Source organism: Ochotona princeps, chromosome 30 (assembly GCF_030435755.1).
Source record: "Ochotona princeps isolate mOchPri1 chromosome 30, mOchPri1.hap1, whole genome shotgun sequence".
Taxonomy (NCBI): domain Eukaryota; kingdom Metazoa; phylum Chordata; class Mammalia; order Lagomorpha; family Ochotonidae; genus Ochotona; species Ochotona princeps.
Window position 1 is genome coordinate 6522932 of NC_080861.1, and position 14855 is coordinate 6537786.

At 45.9% G+C, this 14855-nt stretch overlaps 1 protein-coding gene across 1 annotated transcript in view; it reads right to left on the reverse strand.

Annotated features, from left to right (window-relative positions):
* RFTN1 (raftlin, lipid raft linker 1) overlaps positions 1–14855 on the reverse strand; it is a 173319-nt gene that overhangs the window by 96356 nt on the left and 62108 nt on the right. The window contains exon 3 of the mRNA XM_004588381.2: positions 4936–5122. Within this exon, the coding sequence (XP_004588438.2) occupies positions 4936–5122 (187 nt within the window). The remainder of the gene's footprint in view (positions 1–4935; positions 5123–14855) is intronic.

Below are 14855 nucleotides of genomic sequence, written 5' to 3' on the forward strand. Positions count from 1 at the left end.
TTGCTCTCGCTCTCTCTACCTTTCAAACAAAATTTAAAAGGTTTTTTCCAAGGGCCATTGTGCCCATATGCCTTTCACACCTCCTACTGAAATTTTAGAATCTCATTTGTGTAATTTGTTTTCTACTGCCATAATAGAGTACTTGCGACTGGCTGATTTATAAAGAGAAGTTCATTAGGCTCATGATTCTGAACGCTAGAAAGTTTAAGAGCCCAACACTAGCATCAAGGCAGAGTCTGTGTGCTGTAGTGAGCACGGGGTATGAGAAAGAATGAAGAAAATGGGCCAAACCCACCCTTTCTATCAGAATCCACTCCTGCAATGACTAAGCCAGCTTGAATGTAGCACTAATCCCCTCATGAGGGACTCAATCACCTATTACATGCGCCACCTGGAATACCATAGCAATGGCAATTCACATGCAATGGCACTTCAACCTGAGCTTTAAGGTTTATTTGTTTTCACTGGAAAGTCAGATTTACAGAGAGAAAGATCTTCCATCCACTGATTCACTCCCCAAGTGGCTACAACGGCTGGAACTGAGCTGCTCTGAATCCAAGAACCAGCAGCTTCCTTCAGCTCTGCCATGCAAATGCAGGGTCCCAAGGCTTTGGGCCGTCCTCTACTGATTTCTCAGGCCACAAGCAGGGAGCTGGATGGGAAATGGAGGAGCCAGGACATAAAGCAGTACCCATGCGGGATCCTGGTGCTTGCAAGGGGCAGATTAGCCAATTGAGCCATTGTGCCAGCCCCATTTCAACCTGAGTTTTGAAGGAAACAATCAAACCACAGCCCACCCCCTGCATAAGCTATGGCACCACTTTGTGCCCTCTCTGGCACCGCTAAGCCAAAAGGTAACTGATGGATGTCTACAAAGTTCCCAAGTGTCCTGCAGACCTGGGCACAAAACGCTGCCCACTTGTGATAACACACACACAGCAGGCTCTGAATCACCTCCGTGCGTGCATGACAACAGGTGAAAACCACAGCGGCCATACCATGTGTCTCTGTACATAGAACTGCTTAAACGTCCTGGCATTAAGCCCACACTCCTGAAAAACATCAGAAATGACACTTCAATAACTGATTTCTCTTAAGCATCAAGTTTTAAGATCTTTGGCAATTATGGACACCTTAATTCTACTTGGAATGCTGGCCGGAATGAAACTCTCTGGGCTGTCACACATCACCGAGCATTCCCAAGATCGAGCTGAGAAAAGGAAGTACAAGTCCTCTTTCTCCTTATTCACCAAGTGTTTCAAACTCCTTCTCCAGTCAGTTTTCAAAGCAGGCGACTTGGACTGCATTCGACACACTCAAAATCAAAAACACTTTCTAGTTCACTTGCATGGTTTGGCCTGCCGTCTTGAAAGGAAACAGCAGTCATCACAATTTTCAAAAGGAAAGATCAGGTAATTTTTCATGGATTTAAGTTGAAATTTGTCAAAACTGTAGAGAGCTCAGCAGAATGATACTGTGTGGAAGACTGCTTTTGGAGTGGCTCATTAATAATTTACTTAGGCCGTGAAAGATGCTCTCAAGTTTCTCAAATGCCACTAAAAGACACTTCATTATGAAATGTAACTTACTCTTCCCCACATAACGCCCATCACTTCGAGAATTGCCCAAGAGGAATCAGGCCCCCATTTAGAGTCCCCTCCTCCAAAAACACTTGCTCAGTTTGCAGTGGGAGGCAGCAGCTCCTTCTTCAGTTCCCACTGGTGTATATGCCTTATTTTCTCAGTGAGAGTGTGGGTCCACATCCATCGAGCCCTGCACCTGCAACCTTCCCATCATCCAGAGTCCTACATCACAATACCTTAACAGGAGTATGTGCTGAACAAGTGTGTGCAAGTGACTGAGTGAATGAATGTGAATTTGCACACTTCCATGCTTGCTGCACGTATGTTCACCTTCCAAACACGTGAGGCAGAGGCCCAAATTTCAAGCAGTCATCTCACGGTGAACTTCACCTGGGCCAAGGGCAATCTGAAAAGTTAACTAACTAATGCCTCTCCTAGTGTGTTTTCCTTAGACAATATTCATCAGGAATTGCTTTTTGGAAAATGAAGTCATTCCATTTAACAGCATCTACAGTTGCCAGACTTTTGAAACATTCTAAGAAAAAATTCCACTTTATCGCTGTTCAAAGCGAGTCAAGCATGGTTTCTTTTGTTTCATTTTTACTACTTAAAATCCCCATGGACACAGAAAAGGTTTGTGGATTTTTGCTTGCTTGCTTATGCTTAGTAGTGTGAAAGGAGTTGGCATTTTGCCTAGCTATTAAAAAACTGCTTTAAGTCTTGCCCACTTCCTAGTACAATTTCCTGCTAATGTGTACCCTGAGTGGCAGCAGGGGACAGTCTGAGTATTTGAATATCTCCCATGGGAGACCCAAAGTGAATTCTGGAATCCTGACCTAAGCTGCACCCTCCACAGGTAATGCAGACATTTGGGGAATGAACCAGTGAATCAAAGAGGTTCCCTTTCCCTGCCCCCTTTTCAAATAAAATGAAAACAATTTTTAAAATACTGTGAAGGTTTTTTCCTAAGATATCAAAACATTGTTACTTAGGCCAGCGTGGTGGTATAACAGGCTAATCTTTCCCCTCCCAGAGTCAGCACCCTATATGGGCACCGGTTCATGCCCTGGCTGCTCTACTTACGATCCCGCTCCCTGCTTGTGGCCTGAGAAAGTAGCAGAGGATGATCCAACTACTTGGATCTCTGCACCTATGCAGGAGACTTGGAACAATCAGATCAGCTAAGCTCCAGCAGTTGTGGCCATTTGGGGATTAAACTAGCAGATGGAAGTTCTCTTTCTCCCTCTGTGCAAATTGGACCTTCCAAATAAAATAGATAAATCTTTAAAGAATAATGTTTTGGGACCCTGCATGATGGCTCAATGGCTAAATCCTCACCTCGCAATTGCTGGCATCCTATATAGGCACCGGTTCATATCCTGGTTGCTCCACGTCCCATCCAGCTTCCTGTCTGTGGCCTGGGAAAGCAATCGAGGATGGGCCAAAGCCTTGGAACCTTGCACCTGCGTGGGAGACCCCAAAAAAGCTCCTGGCTTTGAATCGGCTCAGCTTCAGCCACTGCAGCCACTTGGGAACAGAAAATCTTTCTGTGTCACCTCCTCTATATAAGACCGCCTGTCCAATATAATAAATGGTTATTGTGCTGGCTAGGAGACAAAAATGTCTGAACTTTAAAATCCAGTTTCATCATGCTCCTGCTTCCATGACCGCCCAAGATTACTGGGGATGGAAACAGGAGAGATTCTTGTGGTCATCTTGTCTTATTTTACATTGGAAATAACCAAGTTGCACACCTTTCTCTTGGGGGGGGGGTGGAGGACAAAGGCGGTTACAAGACCCAGCACAAGGTAATCAAGAAATTCTCTCTCTGTTCATGACAACTGTAAAGGAAGGTAGTTCGGACTCAAGGTGAGTGAAAACTCAAACCCACGAAGGTGCCACCTTTCCCTCACCCCCAACATGCCAGGGTCTCATTCTTCTCCATAGTTCTGTCCACTCTTCTGATCTGCAAAGTCCTTCCACTGCCTGGGGCCTGCGGTCAACAGAATGCAGAAACCAAACTTTAACCCCCAGCTCCCTTGATGGGAGGATTCCAAGAGTAGTGGCTTCCCCCCTCTCCCCCAAAAAAAGGTGTTTCCTCACTCGTGTCACTCCCATTGGAGCATCTACAGCTAGACAGGGTCTTGCACATCACGTAGTGCCAACTGCTCAGTGAACCAACCAAGAGGCCCCAACTGCAGCCTGGAACCTAAGCCCCCCAGCCATGAGCCCTGTGTTTTTCACACAATTCCTGGTACATGGAGCTTTCCCAGGAATAAAACACCAGGCAGAGAACAGACAAGAATGAGCCAGGCCCACCACACCTTGCCATTCTGTGGGCCAGCAGCATCTGCATCAGAAATGCAGAGCCCCGGGCCTTACCACACACCTGCTGCAGCATACTCTGCGCTTGAGCAGCCTGAGCATTGCTGCTGCAGAGCAGAATAATAAAGAACACCTTTGCAGAATGCATGCAGCTCATTTGTAACGCGGCGAGTCTGTGCCAAGTCCTGCTCTAGCACCACTTCCTACAGTAGAATTTCTATGAAGGGCACTCCTACCATCTGACCCAGGCACACCCGTTCCCTCCAAAAAGCAAGGCCAACACAGTAACCCAGGGAACACACCCCCTGGATCCCAGGGACTGCCTTATGGAACCTCACCAGCACACACTACTGAATTGTATTTTCTTTCCTTTCTACATTCTGAATTTATTTGAAGACAGATGAGTAGTAGCACGGAGGAAAGGTTGAGCAAAAAAGTACTTCCTCATCTAAGCTCAAATACCCCTTCCCTTATTTCTTATCAAAGGTCTGTCCCCAAGAATCGTGGGCAGAGAACATAGCAGGTGCTTCCTGCTGGGGTGATATGATTTGGGTAGGTTTTATTTTCTCCCTCAGGTGATTCAAAAAACTCACACAGGGTTCAAATGCATCAAGTATTTCTAGGTTTGCAGGGGGAAGATAGGAAGTGTATACAAAGCCAGTGGTAAAATGATCATGTTTTCCAGCCACGCTCACCAGGTGAACCGCACGGTATGCTTGCCAGCTCACACCATTCTGGAAGCATGTTTCTGTAGCGGAAGTGCTTTTCTAGCTATGTGTAATTCAACAGAACAGAGAAGGAGGAGGACGTATGATAGGACTTGTCGCTTGTTGTCGGGTGTGGCATCTGTTTCCTGTCTCAAGACGTGCTTCGTGCCTTACCTGTCAGAGGGCAGTGGTCCTGCAGGTGGCATGTCAAAGGACAGAGGCCATGGGAACATCACACAGACTTCTAGCCACTATCCCATCCTCTCATGTCCCCTCCTCCCTTCAGCACACTGCCCACACATCCACGGGGGAGGCCTTACCTGTCGGTTTTCTTGATCAGGATGGCCCTAAAGATGTGCTCCAGGGGCGTCTTCTCCAGCCCGTGGGTGGGCTGCACGAAGGGGTGCAGGGCAGCCAGCGAAAAGCCCTGCTGGTACAGCCCCAGGAGCTGGGCGGGCAGGTCACGCAGGGAGGCCAGCCTCACAGCCGAGGACCGCGGCAGCACTGCTGCAAGGGCAGAGAGGAGAGGCTAGTGAGGACCCCAAGCCATGGCCACACCACGCCCCTGACCCTCTAGTTTACCTGTCTGTTCTTATCTACACTATCTTAGAGGGACATTATCAGTAAGCCAGAGGCACTGATAATTGAATGTCTTCCTTCCTTCCTTCCTTCCTTCCTTCCTTCCTTCCTTCCTTTCTTCCTTCCTTCCTTCCTTCCTTCCTCAGGAAGACTGGGAGAAAGAGAGAGCGAAAGAAAAGAAAGGAGGGACCTTGCATCTACTGTTTTACTCCCAAATGACCGCACCAGCCAAGGTTAGGCCAGGATGGTGCCAGGAGCCACAAATTCAGCCTAGTCTCACTAGGGGTGGTGCCCTTTCTAGCTGCCTTCCCCGGTGCATTTAGCAGGGGGCTAGATCGGAAGTCACACGGCTAGGGCTCTGACATGGGACAATCACAACACCAGCCCTGACAGCCGGATGTCTTCAATGCAGTCGGTCTTTTCAGGAGCCAGGATGAAAGAGAAAGGGAAAACAGACAGCAGAGAGCAGGGAGGAAAGCAGGGTGGGACGGAAAACAGGGCAGGCGAAAGACGAAGAAGACAAGGGCGGCGAGGAAGAGGACTTGCACATAGAAAGATGCCCAGTCGCAAAAAGGCAACACAAAGAGGAAAAAAGCTTCCATGCCATTTAAAACAAAGGGATCATTTCCTTAAGTTTCAAAGAAGCCACTCCAACCCCCACCCCCACCCAGCACAAACATAAAATCAGTAAAATGAGAAAGCATGTTTCCCAAATTTAATCAATATTTAAAAGGACTCAAATTAGCATTAAGTTAGGCAGTTAAGAATATTTTCATTGCAGTGAATATTTTAAATGTGGGTTTTAAAAGAACTTAACATTTGAGATGAACAGCTAAGGTTCAAAAGTCAAAAGGCACAAACCTACATTCAGTGAAAAGCGTGCGACTCAGCCCCAGCCCCTCGCCCAAGTGGCAATCAACACTATCCTTCTGGGTTTTTTGGTTTTGTTTTTGCACACTTGTCCGCAATGGCTGTATTTACACACAGTAAACAGGGCCATGAAGCTCTCCTCCCTCTTAGAAAGCTGGCAGCGTGCTATCCCACACCTGGCTTTGGCAGCTCTGTTACGAGGCCAGCACACAGCAGCACAGCCAGCTCTTCCTCACACTTTCCTACATGCCCATTTTTTGTTATACATCAGACACTCTACAAACCTGTGTGAAGAAGTGCTTCTTTAGTGAAAAAAAATCCTACATGATTTGACATGTGTACATAATACAAAAGAACCAAAACAATAATGTGCATATACAGAACCAGAACAATACACTGCCAGATGTGGAACTGCTGGGTTAAAAATACAAGCATTGTAACTGTTTCCCAATTTTGCCATATTTCTTCGGCAGTGTAGTGAAGATGCCTCTACCAGCAGTAATGCACACAGCTGCTTCTTTTCCCACGCCCTGTCTACTCTCACAGGAAAACGACGAATGCCGTGAGGCAGTGATGTATAGCTCTCTTATTGGATAATCTCTATTTTTTCTTATTAAATTTTTCATGTTTAAATGCTGTGTCTCTTTCTCTGTGGACTTTGAGTAATCTTTCCCTGGTTTGCTACTGGGTCACAGGAACTGTTTCTATTGGCTTATAGAAACTCTTTATAGATTAAGATAATAAGGACTAATTTGTGATAACAGCTGCAAATATCTCTCCTTAATGTGGCATACAATGGTTTTGCCAAAAAGAATACTTTGTGAAGTTGGATTCTTTTCTGTAAAGGCTTCTGAATTTTACGCTGTAACAGAAAGGCCTAGGAGTATAAAACTTTTCTGTGAATGCTGATAATACATATTTGATTTTTGTTTATCTTTTATCTAGTTAGGGAGTCATCCCATGTGCTGCATGCAATATGAATTCAATACCTCCACACTCACTTTCCTCAAGGGATCTATTCAATTTCCCCATTGATTTGAGATGTCACCTTCACCACACACTATGTCCCTGAATATATTTAAGCTTAGACCATGATTCATTCATCTACTTGTAAACAACATTGTTTTTATGAATTTTAGTTTCATATCATGTTTTCATTTCTGATGGGCTATTTTCTGAATGTTCCTAATTTGTTTTTCGAAATGGTCCTTAAAAATCAGCTCATTAACTGACCCCCTCTCCCCTCCAAGAAACTGTTGATATTTTTATTGGATTGTGTTCAGACTGTCGCTTAGCAGAGAGGGAATGGACGTTTTCACCAGTTTCCATCCAGGCACGTTACATAACTTTGATTTATTCAAGTCTTCTTTCAGATCCTTCGGGAGCATATTAAAGTTTTCTTCACATAGACATTACATATTTATCAAGTCTGTTCCTAGTCGCATTATATTTCATTGCTATTGGAATAATAGATGCTCTTGTTTTACTCCCTTAACAGCCCTGGTGGGCGTGGAGACCAGGGAAGTGGGCGCACCCCCCGCAGCTGCTGGAAGCAAGCCTTCCTGGAGGAGCGGGAGGCGTTCCCTCCGGACTCAGTCATGCAGCCTCACTACTAGAAGTGCACCTAAGTATGCACTCCTGGATTAAAGATACTTACTATTGACTTGCTTTAACAAAAACCTGGCAACAGGAGTGCGCATTTGGCTACCAGCTAGGACTGTTGATTAATATGCCCACATCACACATCAGAGTCCATGAGATCCACGCCCAGTTTCCTGCTAATGCAGACCCCAGGAGATAGCAGTGATGGTTCAAATAAAGTGGTCCCTGTCACTCACTGGGGTAGACCTGGACTGAATTCCTGGCTACGGGCTTTAACCTGGCCCAGTCCTAGTCATGGCAAAACATTCCATGACTGAACCAGCAGATAGAAGTACTCACATGCATGCAAGCTCTCTCTCTCTCTCTCTTTCTTCCTCCCAAATGCCCCCATAGTCCCTCCCTCTCTTGTACTTAAGAAGAAAAATAAAACCTGGAATCACAGATTTCTTCGTCAAAGCACTAGTAAATACTGGGCTACCCCAGTGATGAATTCTAGGAACCATTAAGATGACTAAAGAAATGTGTTATGGAAACCAGACACATTACTAAGTTTAAAACAAATGTGTAAGGGTGCTAACGGTGTGTCACTCTTGCATGAAAAACTAGAAGGATGTGTAGACACGAGTAAAAACTCTTCTGGGGGAAGCTACAGTCTAGCGTGAGAAAACCCAAACAGGTCATTTCTGCTTTAGTTTGTACTATCCATCCTCTCGTAAACAGGGATCACTTGGCTGGATCTTCTTTACTTTCTTCCTTTAATATGAAGACAATTTTTGAAGTCTTTAACGCGTCTTTTAAATGATTATTATTTTTTAAAAAATGTTACAATGAGCTCTAGAGTTATTTAGGGATATCACTAACGCCAGAGTCCATAGCTCTCATTTCCATACCTCATACAAGACATTTACAGTTAAAACAAAAATCTATCGCCAAAGCAAGTATACTGCATGCTGGAGACACCTCTATCGACAACAGTGATAAACGCAAGAAGTGTCTCCCTAGGGCAGTGTGTGTTCTGAGTACACAGCGCGAGAAAAAACATCCTACGGGCAAAGATCACTGGGATGATGAAGAATACTTGTGGCACAGTCACCTGTGATGCCAGCATCTCAGTGACCCCCCCAGCTGACCAACTCTGGATCCAGCACCCTGCTGATGCTCCTGCAAAGGCAGCAGCAGACGGCCTAAGTGCGAGAGCTCCTGCCGCCCCGTGCGACAGCCAGATGGAGCTCCCGGCTCCTAGATTCAGCTTGGCCCTATTCTGGCTGTGCCAGCCATCTGGAGAGTGAACCAGCAGATGGAAGTGTGCTTCTTCTCTCTTTGCATTTCAAATAAATAAATACATCCTAAAAAGAAAAATGTGTTGGGCGCCTCCCCACTCCCCCAAGCACTCAACCTGTCGAGGGAGTCCTACAGGCTTTGAAGGGAGCCTGCCTTGGGCCCTACACTTCACAAAGGGTTCCTCAAAGTGTGAGTTTCCATCCACACCCTTGGCTAATTGTTTCTCCCACATAGGTGCGGGAGCCAAAGCACCCGGGCCCTTTCCTCCTGCTTTCCTAGGAGTGTCAGCAAGAAGGGACCAGAGTGCAGTGCCCTGTGTGCAGTGGGGGTAAATGGGGCCCCAGGCTCTGCTCCCACTCTCAAGACTAAGGGACGAGTGGGGTGGAAAACGCATTGAGGCAAGTACATACCGCTCCACATTACAAGACGAAAATGGACACTGAAAGCGTCAACAAAGACAGGGCCAACGGAACTGGCCTGTCCTTCTGCCACAAATTTCCATGTGGCTCACATGGCACTCCTACACATCTTTCTCTACCCTTCTGCCATCTTTGCCTCACCCTGGTCCCTGGTCACTCCTCCCAGGCCTTGCCAGCGCTGACTGTGGACCCTGTACAAACCAATGGCAGGTTTCCTCTGCTGTGTAGAGCCAGCTGAGACACCACAGCAAAACAACATCTACCTGCTGGATACGGGCTGTTCTCTTCAAAAATACAAGTGGACATCAGAGAGGAACCTCAGGCTTTCTGGAGGTTGGCCTTACCATGTGCTCAAACCTGGAAACACTACAAAGCATCTGTATACTGAAGGCGAGAACTAGCAGGCACATAGGAGACAGCAAATTCTGCCAGTCGCCACAGCTCAATCTTTCTTAAGCGTTTCTAGCATTTCAAAGTCTTCTTATCACGATGAAAGAACCTTTGCAAGCATCTTGAGAGCTCACATGAGCCATGAGTTTATCCCCGTGTCATGCCATTGTAAAAAATACACAGACGGGCCCGGCGGCGTGGCCTAGCGGCTAAAGTCCTCGCCTTGAACGCACTGGGATCCCATATGGGCGCCGGTTCTAATCCCGGCAGCTCCACTTCCTCTCTATCTCTCCTCCTCTCTGTATATCTGACTTTGTAATAAAAATAAAATAAATCTTTAAAAAAAATTTAAAAAAAATTAAAAATACACAGACGAGCAGCCAAGGTGTTTATAAGACAAGATGCTAACACCAGCTGGGATACGTGCCAGGGGCTAGCCTAGCGTGTCAACTCTCAGTCTTCACATACGAAACGAAGATAGCATCACCCTGACTTCTATTAGAGCAGCTGCAAGGGTCAGAGCCTTGCTGTGTTTGCAAAGGATACAGCCCCAGACAACCCAAGTCCACAGGGCTGGCCTCGGTGGGCGGGAGCCATGTCAGAAGAAACATTCGGTGGAGGATGGTGACCAAAAACTAGAGCTCTAGGGCCACTAAGTCCTTCTCCATCCCCACTGCTGCCTCAGTGTCCACCCTCCCAAATCAGCACACCAAAAACATTAGTCAAGCAACTGCTTTACAGTGAAATGTTTCTGAATAAAACATAAACACCTTTAAAATTTTCATCTTAAAAATCTAAAGCTGTTATCTCCCGTCAAAACACGGCAGTTTTATGGCTTTAATTCTGGACGTGCCTATGCTGTCAAAGTAAGTTTAGCTTTGTGGTTAAAACCAGAAATTAGAATGAGTCTCAACAATTTCATCACAATAAAACAAAAACCTGGCTCCTATTGTAAATGTGATTCAAGACCTTAATTTCATGCTTGTAGTATCTGAACATAAACCCCAAACCAACAACCACCACCATCACAACAACAAAGGAGTTCTTATAAAGTAATCAACCCTCCCATGTTATTGCTAGGAAAATAAATGAAAGGATGATTTATTCGTTTGGAGGGATGTATGAAGCACAGCCTTTTGGTCTGTTGTCACCCTGCCCAGCCTAGCATCTGCTATTTGCTTTTGAAACGGTTGCCTGCTTTCTTTCACAAATGATGTAAACCTTGGGCAAACCATATAACGCCCTCCCTATCTCTTGGGTCCTTCGTTTATAAAATGAATTGTCCTTGATGAGGCAGTTATGGGGGAAAAAAGGCTTCCAACTTCAACATGCAATCACATTACTATTTCAGCAGGAAGTGCCCATTTCTAACTCAAAAGGAACACTGAGGACTACAGATGTCTTCAGTGTGAACAGAAAAAGTGTCCTCAGAAAAGGAGCAAGTGGAGAATCAGGAACAGTTGGGTGGGAAGCAGAGAGACAAGCAAACATGCTTGCTGGCAGCAGGCAGCTACCCCTCGGTGCTGAGCAGGGCCCAGGTTCCCACCTGCCTTGTGCTGCTCCACTGTCCCTGGGGAGAGAGGGGCATAGGAGGAAGTACGATGCAGAGCTCCCAAGGAGTTCTAGCGAACAAGGAAAAGATGTCCAGGCAGGGTGGGAGACATCCCAGAGGGGCACCTTAGCTTTCTGGCCCTGAGCTGGGACCTCCTCTGAGACAACCACACGAGCCACTGCTCACTGCAAATGAGCATTTCTAATGATAACTCTCTCCAGCAACAGGAAACACCACCCTGTGCAGAACAGGCAGCACCGCAGGGCAGGCCACACTTCTCTCTCCACTTCCTCATTGGCTACAGTTAGAAGCCTTGTCCAGGTTGAATGCCCACCACAACCCTCCACTGCCCGTCTCTCCCAATGCTGGTTATGTCCAATTGCAGGGCAAAGGCAGTTCTCGGGCTGCCTTCTTCCACCACCAAGACCAGCTGAGTCTCACCTTTTCCAGCATTAGCACCAAAATCAAGAAACCGATCAAGGCAATATAGAAGTTCTAACTATAACAAAGGCAGCCTTTCATTCAGTAGGATAGTCACGTTAATGTAACAAATGCTGTTGACAGAGAAACTGGGGTTGGATGTCCCACCTCATACCATAACTTTAACCCCCATTCTCAGCTTGGGGAGGGGTCATCAGTGGATCTCTGGCTTTGTCTGCAGACATCTTTGGCAGTTATATCTGCAGGAATGGCTATTTGCTACCAGCATCTAGTAGGCCAAAGGCAGGGCAACCCATGCCCTAGCATGCCCAGGGAAAGAGCTGATTCCAAGGCTAAGGAACTGGGGAGGTCCAGGCAGGGCAACAAGGACACAAGCCAGGCAAGAATGACCAAGACCGAAACCCCATCTTGTCTGCCACCGCACCTGAGCACATGGACCTCATGGTGCTAGGCCTTCTAATTCCTATTTTCAGAAAGCCTCCTCACCTTTACAACTTCAACTCCACCTGGTTGTGGAGTGTGGCTGGGACAATGGGTATGTGTAGGAGAAGTCCGCTCCTGTATCCTCCCCTCCCTGATCTTGGTGCTGCCATATAGAAGTGCACCAATCACCAGGGACTGAAGAGCCTACCTGTCTCTCCATTTGGCCCTCACTGGCACCACACCTGCCAAAGGTCACAAAGGGAAATGTGCAGGCTCCAACTTCCGACTCTGCCTCCTCCCTTTTCTATGTTGCTGTGGAGAGGAACAGAGCTGAGACTGACATAAATTCTACTTTGAATTCCTCAAAAAGCTTATTGCTTTTCCCCAACTCAATTACCAACAACAGGCTTTTTCTAAAGCCCAAATAGACCACAAAGGTATTTTTGGGTGACATGAGAGTCCAAAGGTCTTTCAAGATAAATATTTTTTCTTCTCTTTCCAGAAAATAACTCCCTATGTAAATAAATAAACCGTTATTCCAAGAGTTCCACAAAGACAAGGAAAAGAAAAGAATGAAAACAGGGCGGGGGGTGAGGGAACACATAACCCATCAAACCACACATTACTTAACACCCCTGGGAGCAAGCTGTTTTTGCTATGACTATGTTTTGTTTAGCAAAAACATTCTGCAGCCCCATGTACTGCCTGGAAACAACCCTCTCGGACCTCTGCAAGGAGCCACAGCCGCGGCTCACTGGGAAAGTGCCTGCTCCAACACAGCAGAGAAACCGCGGCTAGAAATCAGTTTTAGCGAGCAGGCGGCGGCAGCTGGAGTGCAGCAACTCCTGTTATTCTGCCGGGTGATCATTTGTGACTTTAACCCAATTATTCAACATCCGACTCTGCCTGTCTAATTACATCCACGAATTGATCTGTCAATACCAAGGGCGATGTGTGCAGGACACCACCTCCCTCGAGTGGTCTCCCTCACAGGTGAGGCTGATAATGACACTGCAAGCCAATCTCTTCGGTTTTCCCAGAGTCCCATCAATCTACCTGGGCATTGCAGTAGATCAAATTTATCTGAACACTAAAATCAATCATTTCAACTTCTTTTTTAAGGTCTAGGTAAAGAACAATTCCATTTTTTTTTAACAATTACATTTACAATCTGTGTCTTCTAGACTGATACGTGTCATTTCTGTATCTGGGGGAACAAGTTAAAACACTCATTTTATGGTCTGTTAAAATCAGATTTCTGCCATTTTCTCATTAAACAAGTTCACGTTTTTGAAACTTGCAAGGAAGAACACACATCCTCCAGTTCAAGCCAACCCACCATTAAAACAGCGCTCCTGTTTCCAACCGAAGTGTCATTTCCCAAACATAAGATTTACCATTCTAAAGTGAACAACACAGGACACTCACACGCTATGCAACCAACAGCTTCATCTAGTTCTGAAACATCTGTATTACCCCAAAGGGAAACCCCATAACCACTGAGCAATTATACCCCGGTCCCTTCCCCCCTCAACCCCTGGAAACCACCAGCATGCTTTCATAAAACACTAGTCTAATTTATATTTTTTTATGCTTATTACATATCATTAAGGTGCAAGGCTTGACATTTTAAAAAAAATGCTTATTTTATTCATCTGAAAGGCAGAGTCAGACAGACAGACAGGAAGGGAGACGGACATACACACACTCAGAAATTCATCCACTGGTTTACTCCCTAAATGGCGACAACAACCAGGTCTGGGCCAGGAGGAAGCCAGGAACCAGAAGCCTCAACTGGGTCTCCCACATACATATAGCACTCCAAACACCTGGACCATTTTCTGCTGTTTCCCCAGGAGCATCAGCAGGGAGCTGAATAGGATCCTAGAGCAACCAGGATTCAAGCCAGTGTCCATAGGGGATGCCGGTATTGTAGGCAGTGGTTTAACCCTCTGTGCTACATTGTGAACCCCAAAACATGATGTCTTCATATGTATATATGCGATGTAGTGGTTAGTAATGCCAAGCAAATTAACACATCATCTCACAGAGGTGTCTTTTTTTGTTTGTTTGTTTGATGTATGTGTGTAAGAGGATCTAAAATCTACTCTCAGCAGATACCCAGTATCCAAGATAGTTACTGAAAGTTCCAAGAAACAGAACCCAAAGGTAAATTTTGGGGTGTAAGAAATTTTAAACCCATGCCCCAAACTTTTCACAACACATGTTTCTCATAAACTACTTGAGCACCTCTTTTCACATCAAGTTAAACTTTCAATCCCAAGTTTTGTCAACTGTCAAAAGTCACCTCATACTGTCCGCTGGCATCCACATACTGTTGTTCATCCCCAGATGTCTCCATCTGACACCACCACGGCTCTGCTCCCTCCAACCACAGCACTCTACAATTCCACTGCTTTGAGGTAGGACTGTTTTCATCTATGTGAAAGTGAGATCCTGCAATTCTGCATTTTTTCTTCTCTCTCCAGCTTACTTCACTGAACAGAAGGTCTTCTTTCGTGGTTGCAAACGACAGAGTTACTGCTTGTTTAGGTGTGAATAATACTTCACTGTGTGTGTATATCATGGTTTCTCCATCCACTTGCCTGTCCTGGATCTGCCCCATGTCTTGGCTGTTGTGGAAGTGCAGAACACGGGAATCCACACACCTTTACAAGATGCT